Here is a 26,508-nt window from a genome sequence, read left to right as displayed (position 1 = left end):
TTTTCTGCAGAAGACAAAAATAAGAAAGGGGGTTTAGCCTTTTGGGAGGAGCTGGGAAAGAGACAAACATCCAGAGCCTGAGCCCAGTCACCTGTTACCATCTGCCGTAAGGCTGCACACTGTTGTGATTTGAAACACATTTTAAATCCATGGATTTTAATATCTTATGAAATACTTTGAGTATAGAGATTTTGGAGCTGAATTCTTCTTGGATAAACTTGTCTTTGCTAGATCTTCACATATGAAACTTGATAATATTTGTGTTTCAAATTAATTTCTGTACAGTAGATGTAAAAGAATGGTAATCTGTCAGAGCTGTTATAGCCTTAAGAAAATTGAGATAAAGTGCAGTGCATGAAAGAAACCAGGAGATAACACACAAGAGTTATTCTCAGACTTCTTTCAAGTAAAGAACTTAATTGTGGACTTAAATGCAACTAACTTTCATCTGTTTGTGAACTTAAATAATGGAAAATCAGAGCATCTGAAAAGTTAGGGAGTTTTTAAATTCCTTTGCTACTTCTTTTGCCTTAGAATGTATATACTGGGAGATTAAAGTGAGATTATTTTAGATTAAATACCCAAATAACCAAATTCAGTAACCTGGCAGACATGAGTACCCAACTACTTCTATTCTGCCATTGGCAAAGATTGAGAAAGTCCCCATGAAAGTATTTGAGAAGAAATAGAATGTATCAGGTAGAAACTTCGTACAATTCAGTCCAAAATACAAGCTGCCATCTCATAGTGCGTGGGAAGGAATTTCCCAATTTGTGCATGTTGGAAGCAAAAATATTGCTGATTTTATCTACATCTGTAAGTGATTTGGAGCAGTACCTGTGTGGTGGAGCCAGTGGCCACCTTGTGCCAGTTTCGTGTGAGTTACTTCAGACTCCACCCAGTGTTGTCTGTTCAGAGAGAATTGTTCCCTGGACCATGTCTGGTTAAGCTTCAAGTGGAAAGAGAATATATTTCATTTCTGTTTCCTCTAAGCTCACTCTGTGATGCAAAAGCAACTGTATGATATGAGGATAACTAAGCAATCCTTTTCAAGAGTGCAGTCTTGGCCTGGGCTAAAATATTTCTATAATCTTCTCTGCTTTTAAGTAGACTCTGTCTGTGTAAGGATTATTCACCTTATTGTTGTTGCAGTTAGAGTGCTTTTTTTCTGTCACTATTTTTCAAAGGAGAAGGAATTGTAAGACTATAAAATATTACAGGAGCAGCTGATATTTTTCTGTTCTGAAAGAATGTTGGTATTTTCTATATATTGTGTTTCTTTTGGGGTTTGGTGCCTTTTAAATTTTTTTTAATGTGTTTGGGTTTTTTAAAATCCTCAGATTGTTTTAGAAGAATCTTAAAATCTAAAATATTTAGTTTGATTCCTCACTCCTCTTTTTATAGGAAGAGGGTCTTAGCTGTTTTGTTTTAGACATTTGCTTCAGACAAATGACTGGTCACTGAACTGCAAGTACTGATATAATACATAGTATCAGAAGCAATAATTTTTTTATCCTTTCTTTCTTCCTTCCTTCTTTTCTTTCCATTCTTGTGTTTCAAATTCTCATGATTACAGATTTTTCAAGACTTTTGGACATTGAATCACATTGATTGCTATAGTATATTTTATAAAAATCAAAGACAAAAACCTACAATGATTTTTAGTGAAATTCTAACACTTACTGAAAACTTTGATTTTACAGTTCATAGCTGCATGGTGGGGGTTGTAGTTTGGGTTTTATGTTATTCAGGAACATTCTGCTTCAGATTTTAAAAGGAAACAAATTATATGCCTTGCTAGTAAAATATGGTATAAGAGACCAGTCAGTTAAAAGGAATAAAAATATCCAAAATAAGTATAAGAATTCACCCTTTTATTTTTGAAATTGTGATTATGTCCTCACTGGGGGCTTATTCATTAAGGTAGTAATAGGCATTATTTGCTCTCTTTCCACGCTGAGAGCAAAGTGACCATGCAAAAAAGGAACTGCCAAAGTGATAATCCAGCTGTTTCTGGCTGCTTTTACCTTGAGCATTCTGAAATTCATAGCTGCATTAATCAGTAGGAAAATATTTATAAAGATATCACTGCAGTTAGGGGATAGAGGGAAGCATGGGTAAAACCATACATTGATTACTTGGTAAGGCCAGGGGAAAATCAGAGTCCCATTAAAGCAGAGTGTCTTTTGAAAAGGTTTTAGCATAGTTTTAAAAAAACATTATTTTTTTTGCCACTGCTTGTGCATTTTTCACTCCTGTCACAGCAGGGCCCCTTGAGCTGTTTGGGCTTGAGTTGGCCTGAGGTTCTGTGGCGCGTTTTCCCCATGGCCAGCAGCCTCCTGTCCATGGCCTCCCCAGCTGGAGCGAGTGCCAGAGCCGGGAAAGGATTGGCAGCACCAGGGGTCAGTGCAGCACAGCCAGGGGCTGCAGACACAGGGAATGGAAACCAGCTGGGAGGGGATGGAAACCAAGGCTGAAAGGGCAGGTTTAGAACTGGGATGAAAGGGTTTGAACAGGTAAGGCAAGGATTGATACTAGAAGGGAGAATGGATTAACTGGGGACAAGCAACATTACTACATGAAATGACACTCATATTTTTCCCCAAAATACCGAATTTTAACTTAAACTTTGTTTAGAAATTTGAGGAACTGTTGTCTATTTGGGAAATTGGAGTCCTTCCTTGGATAGTAAGGAGGTTAGGTAGCAATGTGGAACTTGAAGCTAAAGGAAGTCAAAGGGGATGAACTGAGCTTGCTGGTTCTGGAGCATGACCATGCCCAAGCTGGAGCAGGGCTGGAGCTCAGGGTTAGCTGGATAGGGATACATGTAAGAGGAAAATGGAGCAGACCATCAGCCTACAGAAAACTTTATAGCTACAAGAAGTTTTCATTTTCACAGACAAGAAATGTAGCCTATTAATATAAAAATTAAATACTGGGAAGAACCCTCCACAGAATCTGTATTTCAGAAAATTAGTGTCTTTTAGACAGAATATTATTAGTATTGCTTGAATCTATCACCCAGGGTTGGCAGTAGGAGCTCCTCTGATTCTTGAGGTAACATTTCCACTCATAAGCAGCAGTGGCTGGGCAATGTGCAGAGTACTCTGTGATTTCTGGGCTTTTTCAAAACCAGCTTCATGGTTAGTCTGTATATGCTGTGTGTAAAAAAAACCAAAAGAAAAAGTTGATCTTTTTAAATTTAAGCTGTTATTTTTCTAACTATCTGACAACCCACATAAATTCAAAACCGCTTTTATGGTGCTTTTCCATTATTTTTTGTTGCTTGCTAATTACTTTTCTTGCCCGATTTCATTTGCAGTTTGAATAAATAAACTGTTTGGTTCTGCCTTCAGGTTATTGTAGGAATAGTCAATATGCAGCTATAATAAAATCATAAATTTCTTTGAACAGGCAATTTCGAACATATCCTTCCACAGAGTTTTAAATTTCTATTATTGTAGAAGTAACTTGCTTAGGAGCTGCAAAGTTGCAATGCTAATTTCTGAAGTTTGGAAAACATTTAAATCATGCATAGTTCTATAGATTGTACAGGTAGTTTAAATATTTGTGTGGCAACTTTGGTAAAAATGATTACGTTGTGTACTGGAATGGAGAACCCTGGACAATTCTATCCCCTTTTCATCTAAATTTAGGGAAGATTTAGTCCTTGATCTAGGCCTTGCTGGGAGGAATCATACTACATGATTACTGCATAATGGATCATTTTTACCCCAGGTAGAATTTTATAAGTTGACTACTTCCTTTTACATGATACTACTTTTTTTAAATGCTACTCTAGCTGATCGTATAAAACATAATTATTCCTATTTCTCCTAGTCTCCTTCAAACCACCTGAGATTATCTTTATTACTTGGATAGAATTTGTCTCCAGGCATGCTTAAAAATCTATGCAGAACAGGAGAATCACTAACTGGGAGTAAAATCTCTGAGAAATTGCCTGTTACCATTAAAGACAGGTGGTTTCATTAGAAATAGGATTCAGCTTGTCACTCCTGTCAGTGTGGCAGCAAAGTTGAGTCCTGCTGGGCGTGGGGGCAACAAAGGGAGCACAGGCTTGGTACACAAATTTCCTTCACTACTCATTCTGTTAACAATGCATAAAATAGCTATTCCTACACAGGTTCAGCCACATAGCAGTTGCACTGCTCTCCTGGGATGCTTTTTTTCATTTGTAGTTAGATATTTATTATCGTTTCTACACATTCTGCTGATGTTAACCTCTTTTAAACTTGGTGGGCTTTGCTCCTGCAAGCCTGTGGAGCTCATGACTACCCTTGGAGCATGTATATCCCATTTCCTCAAATACTTGCTTTCCTCTCTCTATCCCTCTAGGCTTTGTAATTAGATCATAGAAAAGAAAGTGACAGCTCCAAGTAGCTTTGCATGTATAAGCTTGAAAATAATAAGGTATTAATTTAGTTTTGTCTAGTATTTATATCAACGCAAACACATTTTCATTTGTAACACAAAGAAGTGAGCATAGATTAGCCATGATTTGGTATATCAAAGCACCAAGAGGGATCATTACCAACACTACAAATGCTAAAAATTACTTAGGTATATCTAAATAGTCACAGAGATAATTGCTTTTTAGCTGCCACGCAGCTATTTAATATTCTTTAGAGGTCAGTTTCCAAAGCCTTATATATTACTACATTGTGCAAGGGCAGTTTGTAGGGCTGTAAATGACAGAAATATATGAAAGATTTTATAATATATAATAGTTAATAGGCCACTAGTGGCTACTGCCTCAAGAATAAGAATTAGGACATCTCATGAAGAGTAATACACATCTGGTTGATGTTCTGTGGGGGTAACATGACCTTGATCTCTGGACTAGAAAGAAGATCATGGTGGCAAAGAAATGAATTCAGTTTGGTAAGCCCATATTAGTGGCAATGGATGAGGTAATTTGTCAGGCACAGGTGAGCTCACTGACCAAGATTTCCTTTCTTCCTTCTCTTTTCTCAAAATAACAGAGTGCTAGTAAGATCTTTAGCTGTTGCATCTAGAGGAGATTTATAATCATAGTTGTGTGCTGTGTATATAATGTATAAAAGTTGGGACTAGTCTAGGTCTTTCATGCCTGGCCTAAGTAAAATATTTTGTCAATCACGGAATTAATGAATGTTTAATCAGCTTGGGAGGGATTTTTTGAGATCACAGGTGCACTTTGTGTTTAGTCAGAAAATTTGGTTTTTCTCTTTGTTTTAAGGCAAACACTTAAATGTGTGTTTCTATCACTCAAGTATAAATGTCAAATAACCAGCCTTCTACAATACCATGAGCCTAATCTCTTTAAAGGTTGAAAATCTGAACTTGTCTTGAACCCAGGGAATGGTGCTGGGGTCTGCAATGTCATACGAGTACTAGACCTGAGAATACTGATATTTTCTATGCTCCTACCTCATGAATGATGAAAGGATGTAAAATGTATATCAGCCTTTTAAACCTCGTAGGGTTAGAGAGGGAAGCAGGAGATGAATTGCCTACAGCACACTTGGAAATTTTATACATAAATGACTTCTCTGTTACTCTTACATCCCACATGTGGGGGCTGAAAATCCTTGTGGTTGTCCATATGATGACAACACACAGCATTTATCCAAGCTGGCGTGTGTCAGAGTGTGCCATGGCTCGTTTTCCATGGAGGGAATACCCAGGCATTGGAGGATGCAGTGAGATTTCTGCCCTCATTTTCTCTGTTACAATGTGCAGTTGTGATTGACTGCAAAACCTGCAGTACTTTGCTTAAGCATTGTGACCTACAGGATATTCTGGGTCTCCAAATAGCGTTTTTCTTCACTTCTTTGCAGAGAGTGATTTTAAAAGAAAATAACAAGGACAAGCTGAAATAAGAGGCAAAGAAGTGGCCACATTTTGTTCTGTGCTAAGGTGCATCATATAACTGGTCCATTCATGTATTAGAAAGTGTCCAAAGGGCAGACAAAGGATGCAAAATGGAAAGAATGTGGCAGAAGGGCAAGATTTGCAGAATACAATCACTGTTAGAGCAGGGAGGTCACTCGAGTGCCTGAAAGCTCTAAGCCAGCAAGCTCTGGTAGATCTGGTCAGGGCAGATAAAGTTACAGCACTGAGCAGGTTTTTTCTACCCTCTTGCATCCAATACATACATATATATGGTGGTAGAACTGAAAAACAAATTGGAGCCATTGTTGGCTGGATGCAGAATTGTTTATATAGGTCATGACATGGGGAACAATCCTCATTCAGTGAAATGTTCAAACACAGATCCACAGATGTAACTTTTACTAGGTCACCAAGTTCTTGCTGCCATGTAAGCAACAGCATAGATTTTATGGTTATGTAACATCTGAGATTTATGTTTATTTCTATGTTTATTATGCTTGCAGTACTTCCATACCCAAGTCTTCAGGGGGACCTATAGCAAATATAAACAGATATAATCCCCTGCACATGCTGAGCAGCAGAATACAGCTCATTTGATCATCTATAAGCTTGGGACAGGAGGAGGATACTGAGCAAAGGCAGGAAACAGAAAGCCTCCCTTGGCCCTCCCAGCAGGCAGACAGATACCAAGGGGAGCTCCAGGGCTGGTCTGACTTTCACAGTTTGCATCTGCAGCTCAAATGCAGCTCTGGGACTCTTCCTTACTGACCTTGCCTCTTGGCACAGCCACAGTCAACTGGCATGAACTTATTGAGGTTCATCTTGCTAACTAGCAGCAGTTAGAATTTAATAATGATATTCAGTATTTGGTCAAATTTTTATTTGGTAACATCAGATGAAATATTTCTCTGTATTAGGTTGCTGTGGGAAATATGATGTTCCACTATGTATTAGAGATGCTATTTTCCATTAAGAAATATATCTTAATAGATATGAAATATCTAGTCTTTTAAATGCAGTAATGTTTGTTAAATGTAGAGTAAGCAGTACAATCAAACACTGAAACCAATCTAGACCATTAGAATGTAATTATATAATTATGAAGTCAGACAGTAATTTATATTCCAAAATTTACTGCAGATTCTGTAGTGAAACTACCCATTGTAAATATAAAATGAATTAATTCTGTGATTAGAGTTACATCTTTAATTCAGTTTGTGCAGAAATGAAGAACAGTAGATTTTTGATCAAGACAGGTGAAAAAATTGTCACCAACTCCAGGAAAAGTAAAAGTTCAGTCCAGTGACATTGTGCTGCTTAAATTATTTCCCATAAAAGTCTCTCTTCATAGATTCATACATCCTTGAGAAACCCTGAGTGACTCTTTGAACATATTAAATTGTTTTAAACCCCCCCAGTATGAATTATTGGGACAATACTGTTTATTTAAAATGAATGTTCTTTTCACCCCATATAAGGATACTTATTCAGTTAGTTTATTATTTGTTAATTAGCATCTGTCTATTTTGCAAACCTTGTTGCTTGCCCCTCAAAAGCATTTATTCATGCTCCTATCTTTGTCTCTATGATCAGTACCATCATATTAATTATGGCTGAAAATCAAACATTGGAACTGAGCATTTATTTTATCAATAGACCCAGATTTAGTTTTTTTCTGAACATAAAGGTTTTCTTCATGTCATGCTTTCCTTAATGCATGAGTTGATTCACCTTTCCACAGGAACATTTTCATTCCTGATAGACTTTGACATTTAAAGTTTAAATCCTCTAGCAACAGCATAGGACAAAAACTCTAGGAGACAGAGTTTTTAAAAAAAAATATTAAAAGAAGATGTCACTGAAAGTATAAAATGGTAAAATTGCTCCTGCTTGTGAACTGTGACTAACCCAAGTGGAGGCAGTTTTTCCAGTAGTTGGACTTGAAAATTATTTTGTAATTTAACACTCTAAGGTGTCACTGTTAGATAAAGAATCCTATTCAGCATGCTATAGCATGTTCCTGGCCAGTGTGAAAACCTGAGCCTGATGTAATTCTGATAGGTTAAAGTTCCAGCACAGAAGTCTGAGTCTAATATTTTTTTTTTCCTTTTGGCTATAAGGCTTAGTAATTATTTTAGATTTTACGTCTTCTACCTTAGAGGCACATACATTTAAAAATACAGAAGTCAGGTATGAAGTCATTCATAAGTAAAAGTTAAAACCCTCTTGGTTCTGAGAGAAGTTTTTTTTCTCCAAAGCAATGTAGCTGTCAATATAAAAACTTAGGATATGTTTTAGGGATTTCTGAAATTACTGTCTACTTTTAAAGTGACGATAAGAAGCCTGATTATATCCATTTGCTGCCTGGAGAAGCCCATTATATCTCGGCTGACTGACAGAAGATCTTGGAAAGTCTGACAGATCTAAACTCCCTTCACCCCACCCTGGCAGGAGCTGGCATGGATCCTAGGAGGGTGTGCAGGAGTTTAGCATGATTAACAATCAGTCCATTTGCACCTTCCTGTTTTGCTGAGGAATCTCCAGAAGCTCCTGTTCACTCACTGCCAGCAGGAGTAAAAGGTAGAAGAAGGAAGAGAATTGCTGAAATCAAAGCAGCACAGCAATTGCACTGTGCCAGCTTCCTGTCCCAGAGCTGAGGGTTCACCAGGTTTACCAGGATGAGGTTCCTGTCCCAGAGCTGAGGGTTCACCAGGATGAAGCCTCCTGGGTGATGGTGGTACCTGGGGAGGAGCTGTGCTCACAGAGCTCAGCATCATCAGTTCCTCTTCTGAGGGGCTGAAGGCTCAATGCCCCAACTGCATGTGCTCAAGGGCAGCACAACAGGCTCATGTTTTATTGAGAGTGGCTAAATCCACCACAAAAATGAGAGATGGCAAACTTTGGAATAAAGCTAACCCTCCATGAATCAATAGAGCTATAATAGCTTACTGTGCCTATAAGGGCTTTTCTTTTTTTTCTTTTCATCTGCTTTCCTTTGTCTTCCTTTTTTATGTCTTTTAGTCAATCTTTTATACTATGCATGATTTCTTTCAGACTGTTCTTTCTGTAATTTGCAATCTTCTTTAATTGTTTCCAGTTTTTCCTCTCTAAAACACTCTCTTAATCTTTAAGACATTTTCAAATTCCTAATTCAGCTTTTCTGTATCAATTCATTGATTTAGTATCTTGTAGGGATGCCCTTTACTCTGGCATTCAAGTGCCATTCTTCAGGACTGAGCATAAAATCCTCTCCTGACAGGAAAAGTTTTAAAATTATTGCTGACTTCATTATAACTATTATTTGGGCAAACATATAAAAAGAGGGTACTGCTGTGGTCATAAGGATTATTTCAGGGAATCTAAATTAGTCTTGAATTTTGAATTGGCTTCATAACACTTTACTTAACCTTTTGGATTTAACAAGTAGGCAAACTTCTGTGTTTCTGTAGGATTCCATGGAAAGAAAATCATTCCCTCTACATCAGGGACTTCTCAGAATAGCAGACCAAAAGGTAATTCTACCCTCTAATTCCATTTTCAGTATGTGTTTGTTCATTTCCTTCTGTCTGCTTTTGTTTGCCTGTCCTCTTTTCATTTTATGGGCATAGACTCTGGAACTTCACTCTTTACAGGGCTGATACATCACTGGGTAGGAAAATGAAAACAAAAAACAATTCTAGTTTTATACCATCCCACTTAAAGTGGGCTTAGTCATCTGTTTCTTTCTAGATGGAAAAAGTTCTAGGAAACTGTAGCAAATGGTAAAAAATAAAGTTTTCTGTGATTGGTTATATTGATAGTGATTCCTAACTAAATAAGAGGGGAAAATATATAAAATACTTGTTCACATGCAAAACTCTCATCTGCTTGGGCTGTGGAAAAGTAAACCAAAACTCTGCAACAAACACAGATAGTTTAAATTGCAACTGGAAGCCAACCCGCCTTGTTGGTATGTGCCAACAGCCCACATATCAGGCAGTGGCATGAGGTGTATAAATATATTTATTTATTGCAAGCTAAAAGGTGGTGAGACAGAATATGACTGGCTTAAAAAGACAAATTAGGGGTAGAAAATGAATGTGTTCAGCCCTTGGGAGAACATGAAAGAGGATAAAATGGAGAAGGACTTCTCTTTTGTAAATCTGAAAGCCATGAGGCATAAAAGCAGTTTTGAGATTTTCCTCAGAGCAGTAGAAAATCACAGATTGTGCATGTTTAACTGCATTGAGAGTTGATCAGAAAAGAATGCAAGATCAGCTTTGAGAGGCCTCGTGACAGGGGCCAGAAACCCTTTTTTAATGTAAAGGAAAACAAAGATTGAGGGTGTGTAAACTGTGTTATCTCGTCCAAAAGCAAGCAAGATAGTGATCTCTGGTGTCTACAGCAGATATTAAGGATGAGGTTTCCAATGTGATGACCACAGACAAAGAGATAACAACAATTCCAGTTCGAGGGGAAGGGGTGAAAATATTAGTTAATAGTCTGGGGAGGGCAGCAAGGTTAATTCCAGAGGGCTTTACAGGAAGAAGCCTCATGACTTCTGTTCAGTCTGTGCAGATGAGCAAGAAGCAACAAAAGGTTAAAGTTGAAGATAAAATTAGAGGTAAAAGCAGCAGAAAGACCTGATGGTGATGTTGACTATAATAATTCACCAGGGCAGCTGAAAGGACATAGAGAAATATTTGAATGAAAAAACCCCTCACTGAACATAAGGCAAGAATGTACTAAATGCTAAGCAACAGCTATGTTTATGTACATATAACTGTAATTGAACCATACTCTGATGACAGAGTAGCATTCAAATAAAATTAGCCAGCAGTTGTAGTGATAGACTAGAATGTGCAATGTTGATATGTTCTTTGTCGTAATATTTATTCAGAAAATATGGAAATAATGCAGATATACTGATATAAATATTTCATTTATAGCAAAATTTTAAGTATGATTTTGTATTTATGCTTCTAAAAATCTCTTTCTGCTGTGGTCCAATTAAATTTCTTCCATTTTTCCCTTTTCTATAACATATGGAAGTAATATTAAGGGTATCTGTGCATGATAAAGTTTTCAGTATGGAACGCTAATGGGTCTCTCTGCATAAGCTCAGATTTCCCTCATTTTACCTTCTTTTTCTCTTTGCTGCTTGTCAGTTTTTTCTAGATTAATTTAAATGTGAACAGATAGAATTTCTAAACTAATATCAAACCACTGCTCCAGGGGAATTACTACAAAACAGAGTCCCAGTTCCAGCTCCTGGCAGTGTAAGCTTCCACCTTTGCTCATCTTCACTGGCCTCCATTCACTCACAGGGCATTTCATCAAACCCTCCAGTCTAACCATGAAAATACCAAATCATAAAGTTTCATGGAACAGATTTAAAAACAGTGCAGCCGTAGTTGAGCATGCTGCACGTTGTTTTTTATCATAAACCCAAACAGATTTATTCTGCTGTAACAGAAGCAGAGCAGGGCTGTGTTAGAGCAGGACTGCATTCCCTGGGTGCAGCAGCTCTTGTGTAAGGAAGGCCTAGAGCATGGTGTCTGACATGATGCAGTTCATCACTAAACACAGGGAGAATTTGGATCAAACTATCAGAACATCATTGAAGCAAAAGGATGTAAAGAGCTGATAAAAGCCAAGAGGCTCCAGCCTGTAAGGGTCGATCCAAGAATCGAGTTCTGTCTCAACATTTCTCATCAGAAATTACAGGTGCAGGACTTATGCAGAGAATGCTGTGTACTTGCCTAAGGCTGGTGCGGAGCGAATGCTTCGTGCCCGCCTAAGGTGGTACGGAACGAATGCTTTGTGCCTACCCAAAGCTGATACGGAGCGAATGCTTCGTGCCTGCCTAAGGTGGTACTGAACGAAGACTTTGCACCTGCCTGAGTTGATACAGAACAAAGACCTTGTGCCTGCCAATGTGGGTATGTGACGAAGGCTTTGCACCCGTTGCCCTGACACCCATTGTGAAAAACCTGCCGACCATGCCTCGGACACTCCTCCCTTGACCCTGCCAAGTGGAGATTGGCAAATCTCCACAAGAATTAAGGGGGGGCAAAGGCGGCTGGCAAGGAGGGACCAGGTGTATGGACTAGCATAAAAGACAGCTTTGGAGTGGCTGAACTCCGAAGATCTTCCCCACCGAAAGATCACATCGATCTTTGCAGAGGCCAAGGAACGCCGACTGGACGGGACTCCAGGGACGCCGGACGTCTGTGGACCCGTGGTGGTAGCTCTAGCCCCTTTCCTTCCCTTTCCTCCCCATCTTTTCCCAATTTTCTCTCTTTCTCTCTCTATCGCAGGCCGCTTTACAGGCCAAATTAATAAAGTTCCCCCTTTGATTGAAATTTAACTCCCTTGACTTGTTGCATTTTGTGTTTTCTTTTCCTTTTTGCACTCTGAGATCGTAGCTGGTATGAACCATCACGCGTCTGCTTACGAGTGGACCGTGACATAAATTGGCGTCACGGACAGGATCCTGATAGAGGCTGAGGGACAAAACCCCTCGAAACTCATTTTTTGAGGACTCTATTGGGATTCCGGCTATCAGAACTTAGAGTGCAAAAAGAAGGGGAGTTAAATTTTTGTTTTAGTGACACCTGAGAAAGGGTAAGAGTGGCCATTGGCAAGTATCTAACTTTCTCAAGTAGATTTGAGCTGTTTTTTGTTGTTTTTGAAGTTGTTTTGTTTTAAGATTAAGAATTTGTTTCTCAAGTGAATTTTGAGCTGTTGTTGTTGCATTGTTTTTGGAGTTGTTTTGTTGCAGGATAGATTTTGAGCTGTTTTTTGTTGTTATATTGTTTTTAGGTTGTCTGGTTTCTGAATCAGGATAGAGAGAAATGTTTCTCAAGTGGATTTGAGTTGTTTTTGTTGTTGGTTTTGTTGTTGGTTTTATTTCTGAGTCAGGATAAGGAGAAAGATGTCTGGCAAACAGGAGAAGAGAGATTCTCAGTTGGTGGATGATAAAAATGTATTATTTACATTTTTGGCTAAATATGGTGCTCGACCCTCTCCTATTGGGGAAGATTGGGCTCGAGAGAATTGGAAAAATATGCAGAGTATAGTAGATCGGATTTCTCTGCTACAGAATGAGGCTAAGGTTAAGTTTTTACTACCAGGAAAAAGCAAGACAATAGTCTGTTCTGTTTTGGGTGCCAGCTTGATCGCAGCCATTGAAGACCATCATAGGCAGCGTAGTAATGAAGGAAAAATCATAGAATCCTTAGAAAACCTGGTGCTCTGTCACCAAACAACAATTTCCAAACTGGAAAAGGAATTAGAGCACAAGGAAGAAGAAAACCATTCCTTAAGGGTTGCTCTTGAAGTAAATCACACTAATTCACAGAACACTAGTTCACAGAATATAGCATCATCAGGATCAATTAACCTGATGTATCCACAGAAGGAATTGGAACAGATGAAAAAATTTGATGAAAATCCCCCTTATTTAAGACCCTTATTCAAAACTGAATTTTCTTACCCTAATGATGAAGATACAGACCCCCACATAACCACCAAGGAAACGCCCAATTCTGCCACTAAACTAGCCAAGTTCAAAAGGGAATATGGGCATCTTATCAAAGAATCTGAAACAGAATATGTGTCTTTAACTGGGGGTGACCAAATACAATTGAGTGAAAAGGAGGCTGAGGGTTACTGGGGCCACGGAGTTTTCTTAACAACAGGTGATCGCCGTGCCCCATGGTCTCCAACTCAGCGTGCTGCTCACTGGGCTGGAGGGTTAAACCCTCTGGACAGGGGAGACCCCTTGGCAATAACAGGCACAGCTGACCAATTACTAGAAAGTGTACACAAAGCTGCTTGCCTACAAATGATACATGAGAGAAAACTAATTCTTGGATGTGAATTACCAATGATGTTATCTGTTAACCCTGAAATTATGACTGCCTTAATAAGGGGACTGCCTGAATCACTCAAAACCACAGAGACAAGTCCCCAGAAGACCACAGCATCAACGAGTCCTGTGGAGCGGTCGCAGATTTTTATGTGCAGAGGTGATAATAGCAGAAATACAGGCAGTACCAGTACAGACTCTTACACAAATTCCTCTGACTTTTCAACACCAGTCCTACCAGGTAACAGACCTCACCCTAGACCTAAAGTCTGGACATGGGGGGAGGTAACACAAGAATTAGTTGATTACAGTAGAAAATACTGTCTGATAAAGCCTCTAGAAGAGACATCAAGAGGTATCCAGCAAGTAGGAGTTAAAAATGCACTGCCCTGCCCCAGCAAAACTATGGATGTTGCCAAGGAACTGTCACAGCCTAAACCCCTTTCTGTCCAACTTGATTGGTGGCGTTTAGGACTTAAAAAAGGAATTCCTAGAGATTTGATGGATGGTTTACCTTTAGAAAAATTGTGCAAACTGGTAACTCAGTGGCGTGTGACAAAACCACCTTCCTCTGTGAAAGAAAGTGCACCCGTCGCAGCTTCTGCCCCCCCTTTCGTGGATGGTGCAGACAAGACATCAAAGCAAACCTTTTTCTCCAGAACAGGGAAACTAGGATCTCCATTTCCTAGTGGTGGGCAGGGAAATGGAGAATGGATCTATGTTAAACAGCTCACCAAAACAGAAAAAGGAGATGTGTTAATAACAGCTATTGTGGGATTTTATTCTCGCAGCTTTAAGGATGCTGAGAAAAGGTATACTGCTTGGGAGAAAGGCTTGTTTATGGTAAGTCTGGCTTTCATTGAAGTCGATGCACAGATTGACCATTTCTGTGATGTGTTTTCTGTACCAGAAGAAGCCTCAAAGAACCTTTCTATCCAAGAAACGGAGAGCCTGGATATCAACCAAGATAAACCTGCCTCAGTCATCCGGGTGGCCCCTCCTTTTTCCCAACACCAAACAATAAATGCCTGGCTTATTGTTCCATCATTTTAATTCCCTTTTGCCTGAAAAGGGCAAGGTCTCTATTTTTTGTTTTTGCAGGAGAACCCCGCGGGACTTTAAGAATTTCTATAGAAGAAATATGAATAAAAATTGAAGACTTAAATCTGAAAATGGCCTACAAAATTTTCATTATATTGCTCATGCTTTTCTGCATTACACCTTCTTCCTATAACCAAAATAATAATGAATTGCCTTGGTCTCAAGCCTTCATAGAATATTCTAGCTCTTCCAGAAATTATCCCAAAAATAACCATCCAAATTTGGCTTTAGTTGTAATGCATGATGACAAAATTTACCATTCGTCTGATTGGGTCTGGGATAAAAATGAGTGGGTTAGAACCCTACCCGGAATCATTGATGAAAAAATTCAAGTGGAATGCAGAAAAGTGGATGTCGAAGAGACCTGACTGGTGTTTTTAGGAACTAGATTGGGGATTCTAAATAGCATTGATTCAGAGATATTATTTAAACCAGAATGGTCTCTCAAAATTGAATAAATTGGCTACTGCAACTTTTGATCTGACAAAAATGCAACAGCCTTTAAGGAGGCATTTTTCCTACAGAAATCCAAAAAAATAAATTGGGATAGTGCTAACAATTTTGAAAAGAACCTCCAATCTTGGTGGAAGTTGGTAAATTTTACCTATAATCATGTTAATAACACTGTTACAGCTTATACATTAACTATTCACAATGCTTCAGTATCTTTGATTTATCCCGTTTTCACATTAGGCTTGAACCACAATGGAACTACACTCTATCCGTTCGAGCATACAGCATGGGCCCAAAAGGTGAATGATAAATGGCAAATGATAGACCTGGAATCCTGCATTGTGTGGGAACAACTAGGAATTATCTGTGAAAGTAACACCATCAGAACATGAGATTTTTGTTTGGACACTGACCAAAAAGTTTGCCATTTTGAAGTTCGTCCTGATGTTAACCCTAAAACTGTAATAATCTATATTGGCAAAGGTTGTGCATGCTTAAGAACTGTTTATAGTAATATCACAGTAGGAAATGTAGTAGCTTATACCAATAATCATACGAATTTTTGTGTTTGTAATTTTACTGAAATCATGGGGTGTGACTTCTCTTACTCAGCTCCAGTCACTTCCCACCAAATTCTGAAATCTGATTTCACATTGATTCATACTGAGCAAGCTGCATGGCAAAAAAGTAATGTAAAAATCTTTCCTATCTTGTTCCCTTCCTTCCCTTCTCTCCCCTTCCCCCATCCTTAGTGTTACCACCATGTGGTCCCGAAGACAACTCATCCAGAAGACACCTCATCACAAAGAAAGACAACTCACCCAGAAGACAACTCATCATGAAGAAGACAACTGGTCCTGAAGATAAATGTTGAGCCACCGGGTGGTGTAAGGGTCGATCCAAGAATCGAGTTCTGTCTCAACATTTCTCATCAGAAATTACAGGTGCAGGACTTATGCAGAGAATGCTGTGTACTTGCCTAAGGCTGGTGCGGAGCGAATGCTTCGTGCCCGCCTAAGGTGGTACGGAACGAATGCTTTGTGCCTACCCAAAGCTGATACGGAGCGAATGCTTCGTGCCTGCCTAAGGTGGTACTGAACGAAGACTTTGCACCTGCCTGAGTTGATACAGAACAAAGACCTTGTGCCTGCCAATGTGGGTATGTGACGAAGGCTTTGCACCCGTTGCCCTGACACCCATTGTGAAAAACCTGCCGACCATGCCTCGGACACTCCTCCCTTGACCCTGCCAAGTGGAGATTGGCAAATCTCCACAAGAATTAAGGGGGGGCAAAGGCGGCTGGCAAGGAGGGACCAGGTGTATGGACTAGCATAAAAGACAGCTTTGGAGTGGCTGAACTCCGAAGATCTTCCCCACCGAAAGATCACATCGATCTTTGCAGAGGCCAAGGAACGCCGACTGAACGGGACTCCAGGGACGCCGGACGTCTGTGGACCCGTGGTGGTAGCTATAGCCCCTTTCCTTCCCTTTCCTCCCCATCTTTTCCCAATTTTCTCTCTTTCTCTCTCTATCGCAGGCCGCTTTACTGGCCAAATTAATAAAGTTCCCCCTTGGATTGAAATTTAACTCCCTTGACTTGTTGCATTTTGTGTTTTCTTTTCCTTTTTGCACTCTGAGATCGTAGCTGGTATGAACCATCACGCGTCTGCTTACGAGTGGACCGTGACACAGCCTCTCCACTTTCCCCATCTGTGTTCCCCAGGGCAGCTGCTTTGGGTGTCATTTACCTGCTCCTCTTCGGAGAGTGTATTTCCTTCAGTGTCACTTTGTCCAGGAGTACATGGAAATCTTGTACCTCTGTTAGTTAATGCAAAGTAGGGGTTGTCAGCTGCATAAACCTGTATGTAGGTGTGTAGCACTTGCATGACTTGTTGGACTGAAACATGAACGACTGGAAAATTAAATGCATAATTCCTTCCTGAAAGTCTACCACATGAATGCAAAAAGTAATGAGGAGAAGCCTGTTCACAATGAAATTTGCCATTGTTTTTCAGATAAAATTCCTTAAAATTTCCATTTTTATTGTAATAAATGCCTGGCATTTTGTGGTAAGCAGCCGCTTAGCAAGGAAAAGATTAGCATTGTTGACAATTTACTCTTTCACAGTTGCTTTATGTTCCATTCCCTCCTCTTTCTCCTTCCATCACTTTTATGGGCCCAGGTGTTTTCTTCCCTGACATAGCTCAGCTTTACCACTGTGTCTGAGTCTCATGATGCTCAGAAGGGTAAATAATGCTGTTTTGTACCTAACATCTATAGCCTATGACATTTCTGATAAGACAAGTTCTTCACCAATTTTGATTCAATTTTCTGTCCCTGATATAATGAGAGACAATACATCAAGAAAAGTGGGAGATGAGAAAATAGAAGGAAAGGGAAAATCAGTGGAGAGCAGTAACAGAAGTTTTAGAAGTTGTAGAAGAGAAGAAATATTGCCAAGCAGCAAGAGTGACACAGGATGAGTCTTCCATGGGGATGTTGCTTAGCAGAATGCATAATATTTCACCTCATCAGGGCTCATTTCTTAATTTAGTGAGAACTTGCATTTTTTTCTTGAGTAGAAGAAGAAAATAGAGGCAAATGTGACTCAGCTGGCATGGTTCCATCCCACCATTTATATGTGGGGTTAAAGAAACCAGTATAGATTCTTTTAATTAGCAATCTGGGTTCAAGGCCTTGTAATGACACTGACTGTCCCAGTCTGCTGAATCCTACATGCCTACATTGCCAGGAGAGTGGACCCACTCACTGGAAAGCAAATTCCTTTCAGACCAAAGGCTTTCACTGTTTTCACGAATTGATATATCCTGCTCAGGTTGTCTTCTGTCAAAATATATATTGGAAATGTTCTGTGACCCAGTTACCACCTTTTCCAGACTCTTCAGAGTTCTCAGCAGCTCATGTAGATGAACAAGTAAAAATCCAACAGGTCACATCATCTGCAGTGGTGTTTTGGTTATTTCAGTGAGTTTTGAATTTTTGGGCAGGAAAGAGACAAAGTGTATGATAGCTTTATGTAGAGATTTTTTTCTCTAGAGGTGAGTAAGCAGTTATAGACAAGTGTTAAGAAGCTTTATGCTCAAATTTGCTTTTTGATATGAACATTTTGCTTCTTTCTTCTGCTGTAGGCACCTGTGTTTTTCTGAATTACAGAAAACTGGCTGGCTGGACTCTGTATCATAAGATCCTTTTGAGGCTTTTGCAGGTATTGTCTGTAGAACCTTGAATAATTTTATCACATCAGCAAATTTCATCCAAATTTGCATAGGCTTTTCCTGGATCATTAATAACTGTGCTGATTGGCACCAGTTCTCCTGCAGATACTTGTAGATCTCCATAGCTAACTCTCTCCCACCCACTGTGAAAAGTGACCTTTTGCTATTAGCTGGATATTAATTTGAAGATTTTTCCTTTTACCATAGTAGAACTTGTTTGGTTTATCTCAACAAATTGCTGAAATTTCTGCCTGGCATTACACTTAGGTATTGGTGGAGTTGGTTTGCTGAGAGCACAGATGATCCATAAATGCATGTTTAAGACTTTGCTGTCAGTTTGTTCTACATTGCCTAGATGCATGTTGGTGTTCCTGTGTTGGGCACCTGGAACTTATTATGGGATAAATATAAATATTTGACCATAGACTTTGAAAATAACACATATTTAAGATGAAACCTGAAAATGGTTGCTTTGTGAAAATCTATCTTATTGAGAGTAGTAAACTGGGAATTATAGCTTATTTTACAGATGATAAAGATAAACCAAAAACTGCAAAGGTCAGAAAACGAAAATCACTGTTCATTTTACAGCCTCATTTTTATGTTTGGTTAAAATGTGCTCTCTGAAAGTGGAATATCCAGTCCAGCCCTGCTGACCCAAAGTATCTGAAAAAATAGCAAACACAAACTACCCATGACTTCTCCTGATCTGACTTGAGGCACAAGAGTGTAATCCTAAAAGGCAACATTAACCAAGAAACAGAGGACAGCTCTGAGCTCAGGAAACATACTAAATCATTCTTATTCAAAAAACTATATCTAATACTAAGTCTTCCTGCAATTATTTTATTTACAGTTGTATCATTTCTTTGTGGTAACTGTTTCTTTGAGGTGAATCTCATTCTACAGATATATAAGGATGCAGTTTGTAGGAATGCATAAAAATCCCTGAAATCAGATGTATTCAGAATATACACTCATGCACTCTCAGATACAGAATATGTTTATGCTAGCAGAAATAAAATCAAATGCAAATATTTCCAAAGCACCAAAACTTTAAGTGATAAAATGCAATATGACTGTAATTTGGTAATAAATAACTCTAATATCACTGTAAAATAAAAGAAGTAAAACTATCAAATAGCCTGTAGACTTTATCTATAAAACAGAAAGCTGAGTATATTGTCTTATTTATTCTCATCTTCTAACCTGTCAGGGGAGCATGATGGCCTTTCAAAGATGTAGTTCTTGAATAAGAGTCAATATAAACCAAACTGTGTGGGATTATATATCTTTAGCTAAATGGATGCAATATGATACAGATCATTAACTCTAACACCTCATCCATTCATCTTTACAACATACATATTGAGGTTGCTGGATGAGAAACACTACTGAGGGTACAGACCATTTTTAACAATGATAGAGGAGTAAAGTAAAAAAAAAATGAAGTTCTTGTGAATTTTGCATGAATTATTTTTTAGATTCAATAACATTTGCTACATATACCCCTTCCCACAAATGTTTACTGTATATCACCCTGAAATGTAAAATGGGGATACATTTACTTTGAAGTGATGAAAAAAACATAGAGTGGAGTGTTGTTTTATTTTCCTGGTGTGTTATACATTACATTGTTCTTTTTATCTTCCCACAAAGATGACTCCTGCAATACAAGGAAACAGATCTCTAGATGTTACTGTCTTCACCTAATCATGGTAAGTTACAGTCTGTCATTGCTGTTACCTACAATTCATATTTAGATAAATCTCACAGCCTTCCAAGGAAAGCCCAAATTTATAGGCTTCTCGGGCCATATTTCTATTTCACAGATAAAAATTTATTTGGTAGCAGAAAACATCCCAGCACTTTAAAAAATAGATTTGTAACAGTGTTGTATTGTTAAAATTTAGTGTAGCTTTTACATATAAGTACTTTGCAGCTGTATTTTATAATGAAAAGCATAATCTACATTTACAGATTACCCTGTGGACTTTATACTCACTGTACCAATCTATTCAGATCTCTTGTCTGGACCATAAAAGCATTTGTTCCTCTCTAGCTAAGGTTAAATAAATAAAAGGGTAGATTCTGCCTTAAGGTCAATGAAATAATATTAGGCTAAATGAAAACCACAAGGAGAAAATCTGTAAGTTGTGTTGTTTTTACTAATAAAAAACCACTAGGATGCAGTCGCACGAAGAGATCATGGTCAAAATATGATTCATGGAGAAAGAATAGCAGCTGATACATCTGGAGTTTATTGGAAAACTAACAGCTGGATTTGAGAATCAATGTTTTTATTATATCTTTTGATTGAGGTTACATTAAAAGGATCATTTTCAGCAATGGAACTGGCAGTTCCTCAGCACTACTGGAGAGAACAACGATTGATCCAAAATATGTACAATTACTGGCTTTCCTATTGTTCACAATAAAATGCTACCTATAACCAGGTGGAGATTTCCTCTGAAACCCTTTGAATACAATACTAACAAGCTATTGCCTACAGTTATTTTTGGATGCTTTGTAGTGCAAATATTTTTATATAACTATTTCAAATATCAATGATATTTAAGCTACATGTTTATCTGCTAGTGGTAGTTGAATATTAATAATGAATTTTTTACTGTAACTTCATTATATTTGTGCTTATATTTTCTTTTGTCAAAGCAAAGATTGAAAACCCAGCTGTTCTTGGTATGGAATTTAGGTAGAATTTGTCTCCATTTGCCCAATACCATTCACACTTGACAAATCTTGACCTGTCAGTATCAGATTTAGCTGCTTGGCCTTTGTTCCCCTTCTCTTCCCTCAGCATGACACCAGCATTTTATGTGTTTGGTGAGAAGCTTTTCAGCTCCTTCTTTTGCTATTATTTGTGCTAAAAACTTGTGGGAACATTTGTCCTGTATTTGTTCCCTTTACACTTCCTCACAGGTAACACTGAACCACCTGAATGACAGGAGGAGGATTGGTTAATAGACCCAAGAGACTTGGCCCATCTCCTGCCTGTAGGTATTGTCAACAGTGTGTTAAAAGGTGGGAAGAATGTCAGGAGTAAGAGATGGAAGGTGGTGGGAGGAAAAGAATAGGGGAGAGGGAAGATTTTTATTTTTTTTAATCCATAAAATTTCAATGTCTCCCAGCCAGATCAGTTTACCCAAAAGGAGAGTAAGTATTGGCAGAATAGTGGGAGCAAGTTTTCCAATGTGGAGTACTTTAGGCCAAATTTCACCCAAGTGTACCTTGAATGTCTAGCCCAAAATGCCATATGGCAAAAGAATCCATGAAATTCAGGGTTGTGTGTGAAGATGGCACAATGCATAGAAAGGGAAGTTAGAATCTGTCATAGAATTATGGATACCTGTCTAAAGGTGGTTTATTTCTCTTCAAGCTGCATGTAGCTGCAGTTATCTTTTACATTATTGTTCATAGAGCATTCCTAAAAAGAACAAGCAATACATATGTCTTAAACTCCAATGGAAATGTTCAAACATCCAAAATGGCAGAGTTAGACTTTCTGGCTGTTGCCCATGTGCTTGGATGCTCTTTTCTCCATCATTTGTTGCTCATATTAGACCACATTAAGTCTTATCAGAGTAGGCTTTGCATAATCAGTGCACGGATGCTGTATTCCTGAAACAGAAGGGCCCTAAGTACCTCTATTTATACAAAACCTCTAAAAGTTAATTGCTATTTAAATCCAGGACAGCGATAATTAAAATAGCTGTGTGAGGGTTTTCAGTGTTGGTTTGTATGTTTTTATATTACCTTTTGTCTCTCATGTTTACAGGCTGTATATTTGCAAGTGAAATCCCTCTTTAATATAGTCTTTGCTTTTCAAAGAACCCATTGGATTTCCCTTGTGTAAGGGTTTAATAATAACAATAAGAGTGATGGTTAGGATTACAAAAATGCTTTTTCTACCCTCAAAGCATCTCTTCCCAATGGCAGATAGGAGGAAATAATCATTGCACCTAATGGCAGAGAACAGGTAAATCTTCAAACCTTGTGGCTCTATTGTATTCCTTCATATCATCCCCTACTAATATTTAATCCTTTCAAAAATCCTTTGACTGGTTCTTTCTTCTCCTCTGAGCTTCATTTTCCTAAATCTTCTCATGCCTTTTGATACAGTTAAGAAGATTAGGCAGACTTAGGAGCAAAATTTCTTTCTTTCTTTCTCTTTTTTTCTCAACACATGAGGACTTCAGGGTGTCTCTTAAGAACAAGCTATTTTCTGAAATTACAGTGATTGTGTCAGCAGTCTGCACAGCCACGTGGCACTTAACTCCTAATGCAGTGTCCATTTATCTGAAGGAGCCATTCCCTTGATTTCATTGGCATTGGGAGTAGCCCCTCTGCATCCATCACTCCACATATTTCATCATTTCTTAATTAAATCAAAGAGAAGTGGTCCAAGCACCAGTGCCATGAAATGCTGACTTTCTACCAAAGATACATAAAAAGAGTATCTGTTCAGTTCTCCGTCACATCTGGGGCTCCCAACAGTGGTATTTGTAGCGCATTAAAAAATGTTCTGCCTTTTCCACAGAGGGTGACCATGAGGCTTTAGAGCTGGCCTGAGCTTGTGGCATACAGGAGATCTCCCAAGAGAGCCACTGGCTTCCTCCTCATCATATGCAGAAAACTGTCTGGGCAACAGCCACAAAAAAGAGGAGCTTAAGAAACTTAATTCCCTTGGTTTTGCCTCGGGGCTACAACAGCCTGGGCAATGAATGCTGCTATCCTCCTGGCTGCAGTTGGCACAGAGCTGTGCCAGGAGGAGCTGCAGCAGGCTCCCTCTAGGAGCCTTTGAATTACAGCTTCAGAAATCTGCTGTTCCCCACCTGTGCTGCGTGTTTTGTTGAGTTGTCCCATGCCCTGTGTATTTCTGTGACACAGGAAAGCAAGGCAGTAGTAACTTGAGAAAGAAAAACCTGTTTCTTTAGCACAGAATGGTGGGAGAAAAACTGGTAGGAGGCAACAGCCATGTCATTCAAGGATTTCAGTTTGCAGTTCAGCCCAAATTTCTGTCTGACCTTGGCCAAACCCAGTTACTTTCCTTTTTGGCTTCAGAGCAGAATAGAAAATCCCAAAGGTAATCTGCAGATGAAATCTGTTAATGATTATGAGACATTCTTATGCAAATAAAAGCCCCAAAAGTGTTTAGCTACACAATATACTTCTAGTAAATATTAATGGAGAAGTTTTCCCTATGTTTTTATTGTGGTTTACCCATAATCAGGCTCCAAAGTGTAGAGAAGACAGATGTCTGCCTGTTCACAAATTTTTTGTTCTTGTAGTTTCAAATATCCCACAGAAAGTCTGAGTTAAGGTTTATGTGTAAGTGGTTCTAGAGGATAGTAGGGCTTAGCAAATTTTCGTGTATTACCATATTAATCCTGATAATGTAACAGCAAGCCTGTTGCCTGAAATTTCTAAGTGGTTCAGGGGGCCTAGTTCACTGAAATTAGGTGATTTGAAACGCTCCAAAAAGGTGGATCTTCGGTATATTTAGCACCCACAGCTCCTACAAAATTAAACTTCATTAACTTATCAAAAGACACAGTTGGAGCATCAGCACTAGCAGTAGAACGAGGGCATTGCTGCCAGCCAGTACAGCACTCACACTAGTCATGTCTATTGTAGAGAAGCCTGTTAGCAGGAAAAGTTCAGCATAGGCTGAAAATCTTCAGCATAAATAATGGAGAGAAAATAATGGAGATTCTGGGTTGACTAAAGTCAGTGGCTACATTGATCACAATTCAGCTAGGCCTTCCTTTAACCCTTTGGGATTGGTTCCCATGTGCAGTAAGCATTTACCTGCCCTTAGTAGCAAATAGTCTGTACAGAGTATGAAAATACTCTTTAAATTGCTAGAATGACATGAAATCACCTTAGAATAGAGTCTGGCCCTATAATATAGATTTGAGAGAATAAAGCAAAGATAATGTTCTTGCCTTTGGAAAGTTATTGGTTAAAGTATTTGTATGCCTGCTACAGGAGAGTGTTCCTGCAATTTCCAGAAGCAAAGATGTAGTAGCACTAAAATTAAAAAGCAGGGATACTAAGCAATAGTGTACAGTAGTAATTGGAAAAGAAATCTGCAGCATCCCACAGGATGATGGTAATCAAAGACAGTTTAAAAAAATTAAGTTGAAATATTTTCATTTTTGCAGTATGTAAAAAGTGAGAAATTAATTTAGGACAACCTGAACATATTTTGCAAAGGCCAATGCTGTTGGAGTGGAATACAGATGATTCAAGAATACTACTCATATTTGTAATATTCAGGCTGCTCAGAAGTTGTCTACACTCTACATGCCACTGGAATATCATTACTGAGTGTACAACATTCTAAGATTAAATTTATAGAATGTTCAGGCATTGTGATTTTGTTTTAATAATGCTAATCATAGATCTTTTAAACAAATGTGATTAGTTAGACTATATGTTACATATTTAAATCACCACTACTCTATTTCACAGTCACTAAGAGCTCTGGGCAATAATAAAATGTGAGTAATGACCCTTTCCATTGTAGCTCTGTAAGCAAGAGGTAGAAATGCTTACTGTTTACGAGAAAATTGTGACTGGGGGAATGAAAAAGCAGTAATTGTTCTGCATTAAGTAAACAAAGGAAACTATCATATATTAATGCACTCTCCCTTTTACTGCATCTTAGTCAGAAATTCTAATCAGCTGTGACAGGAACTGAATGAATTGGCAGCACCCAAAGGTGCTGTTTATTAATTTATCATAACAAATAATGATGGTGTGTCAAAGTAAATTATGTCACTTCATATGTTGTATGTCTTTGTATTAGAACACCAGCAGTGGAAAAGGGTTGTTCACTTTTTCTTTTCAAAGTCAGAAGAGTTAAGCTATGCATGAGTTGTCTAGTTTTATGTTTCCCTCTCTATTCACTGTAATTTAGATTAATCACAGGGCAACTGTGTAGGCAGACAAAAATAGACACTCACATGCATATTGTCCCAGAAACACTGGGAAATTCTGTTTCCATACTCCTTTGCTTCTGCACTGAGATAGTTAAATTCTGGTTTATGTAACATTAGTGCCTGGAATCTACACCAGAGTTGGTTTTTCAAGGGGAGATTACATATATGTGTGTAGATGCTCATTTAAATATGTATTATGTATAGACATGCACATGTACACATGCACACATAGATTCATTCATAAGGTAAGAAACTGTTCTAAGTGCTAAGGGAAGATCATCTATAAGGATAGAAAGAAAGGACTCATTTTTTTTTTCATCCCTGATGACCAAAACATGAAATCTGAAGTGATTTGTCCAGTGTCTGAGAGTAATGTGGTGTCCCCAACAGGAATGGAACCTGCATCTCATTCACTCCAAGTCTCAACTGTTTCAGCCTATTTTCCCTCTCCGGCAATATTTCTAATTTGTACCTCCAGCCTCATATGCCAGTGGCACCTTAACTTTTATTAAAAGTCCTTTTGAAGTCAAATATCCAAATTCAGAGTTGATAGAAGGAAAAGCAATTTTACTGGGTTTGACTGTATTGAACTGATACCAGTTCCCTGATTAAAAGTTACAGAACTGAATGACCACTTTAGTGTCTATTTTTGACTTTTTAAAAAATAAACTTTGAATCACTGCATTTTTATTAAAAGGGAATGAAATTCCATCCTGAATAGATTAGATCTTTCTGACAAAGATGAAATACAGGGGGGAAATATGCACATATGTGTAATGTGAATATTATTGCCTTAAATTTCCCAAACATAATCTAGTTTGCTGCCAGATAAAAAAATTAGTTTGTAATACTGTCCTTATAGCAAGTCAGAAAAAGTGTTGTATTAGCTGGTTGGCTTTTCTAGGAGATTGTTACAGGACTGCATGTCCAGAGCCACCCAGCTCGAAAGTTCCCATTAATTTCTTTACATTTTAGGATTAGGGATATGAACACAATCTGTCTGAGA

The 26,508-nt window shown here is 38.4% G+C and overlaps 1 protein-coding gene and 1 long non-coding RNA gene across 2 annotated transcripts in view; both read left to right on the top strand.

Moving 5' to 3' along the window:
- The window catches only part of LOC146433993 (uncharacterized), a 30,180-nt gene extending 9,122 nt beyond the window's left edge, over positions 1-21,058 (top strand). The window contains exons 8-10 of the long non-coding RNA XR_014853621.1: positions 9,345-9,407; positions 20,197-20,255; positions 20,859-21,058. This is a non-coding gene — a long non-coding RNA (uncharacterized LOC146433993). The remainder of the gene's footprint in view (positions 1-9,344; positions 9,408-20,196; positions 20,256-20,858) is intronic.
- LOC146433994 (uncharacterized) lies at positions 12,685-14,800 on the top strand. The gene has a single exon (XM_085067308.1). The coding sequence runs from the start codon at positions 12,812-12,814 to the stop codon at positions 14,798-14,800; it is 1,989 nt and encodes a 662-aa protein (XP_084923434.1). The 5' UTR covers positions 12,685-12,811.
- Positions 21,059-26,508: the final 5,450 nt, after the last annotated feature.

This window comes from Lichenostomus cassidix, chromosome 8 (assembly GCF_008360975.1).
Source record: "Lichenostomus cassidix isolate B80296 chromosome 8, HeHo_3.0, whole genome shotgun sequence".
Classification (NCBI taxonomy): Eukaryota; Metazoa; Chordata; class Aves; order Passeriformes; family Meliphagidae; genus Lichenostomus; species Lichenostomus cassidix.
Note: the sequence above shows the minus strand (reverse complement) of the source record. Positions and strands in the feature narration are given on the sequence as shown.

Excerpts from the sequence above, each read along its gene's own strand:
- LOC146433994 (XM_085067308.1), top strand. The coding sequence starts at position 12,812 with ATGTCTGGCAAACAGGAGAAGAGAGATTCTCAGTTGGTGGATGATAAA.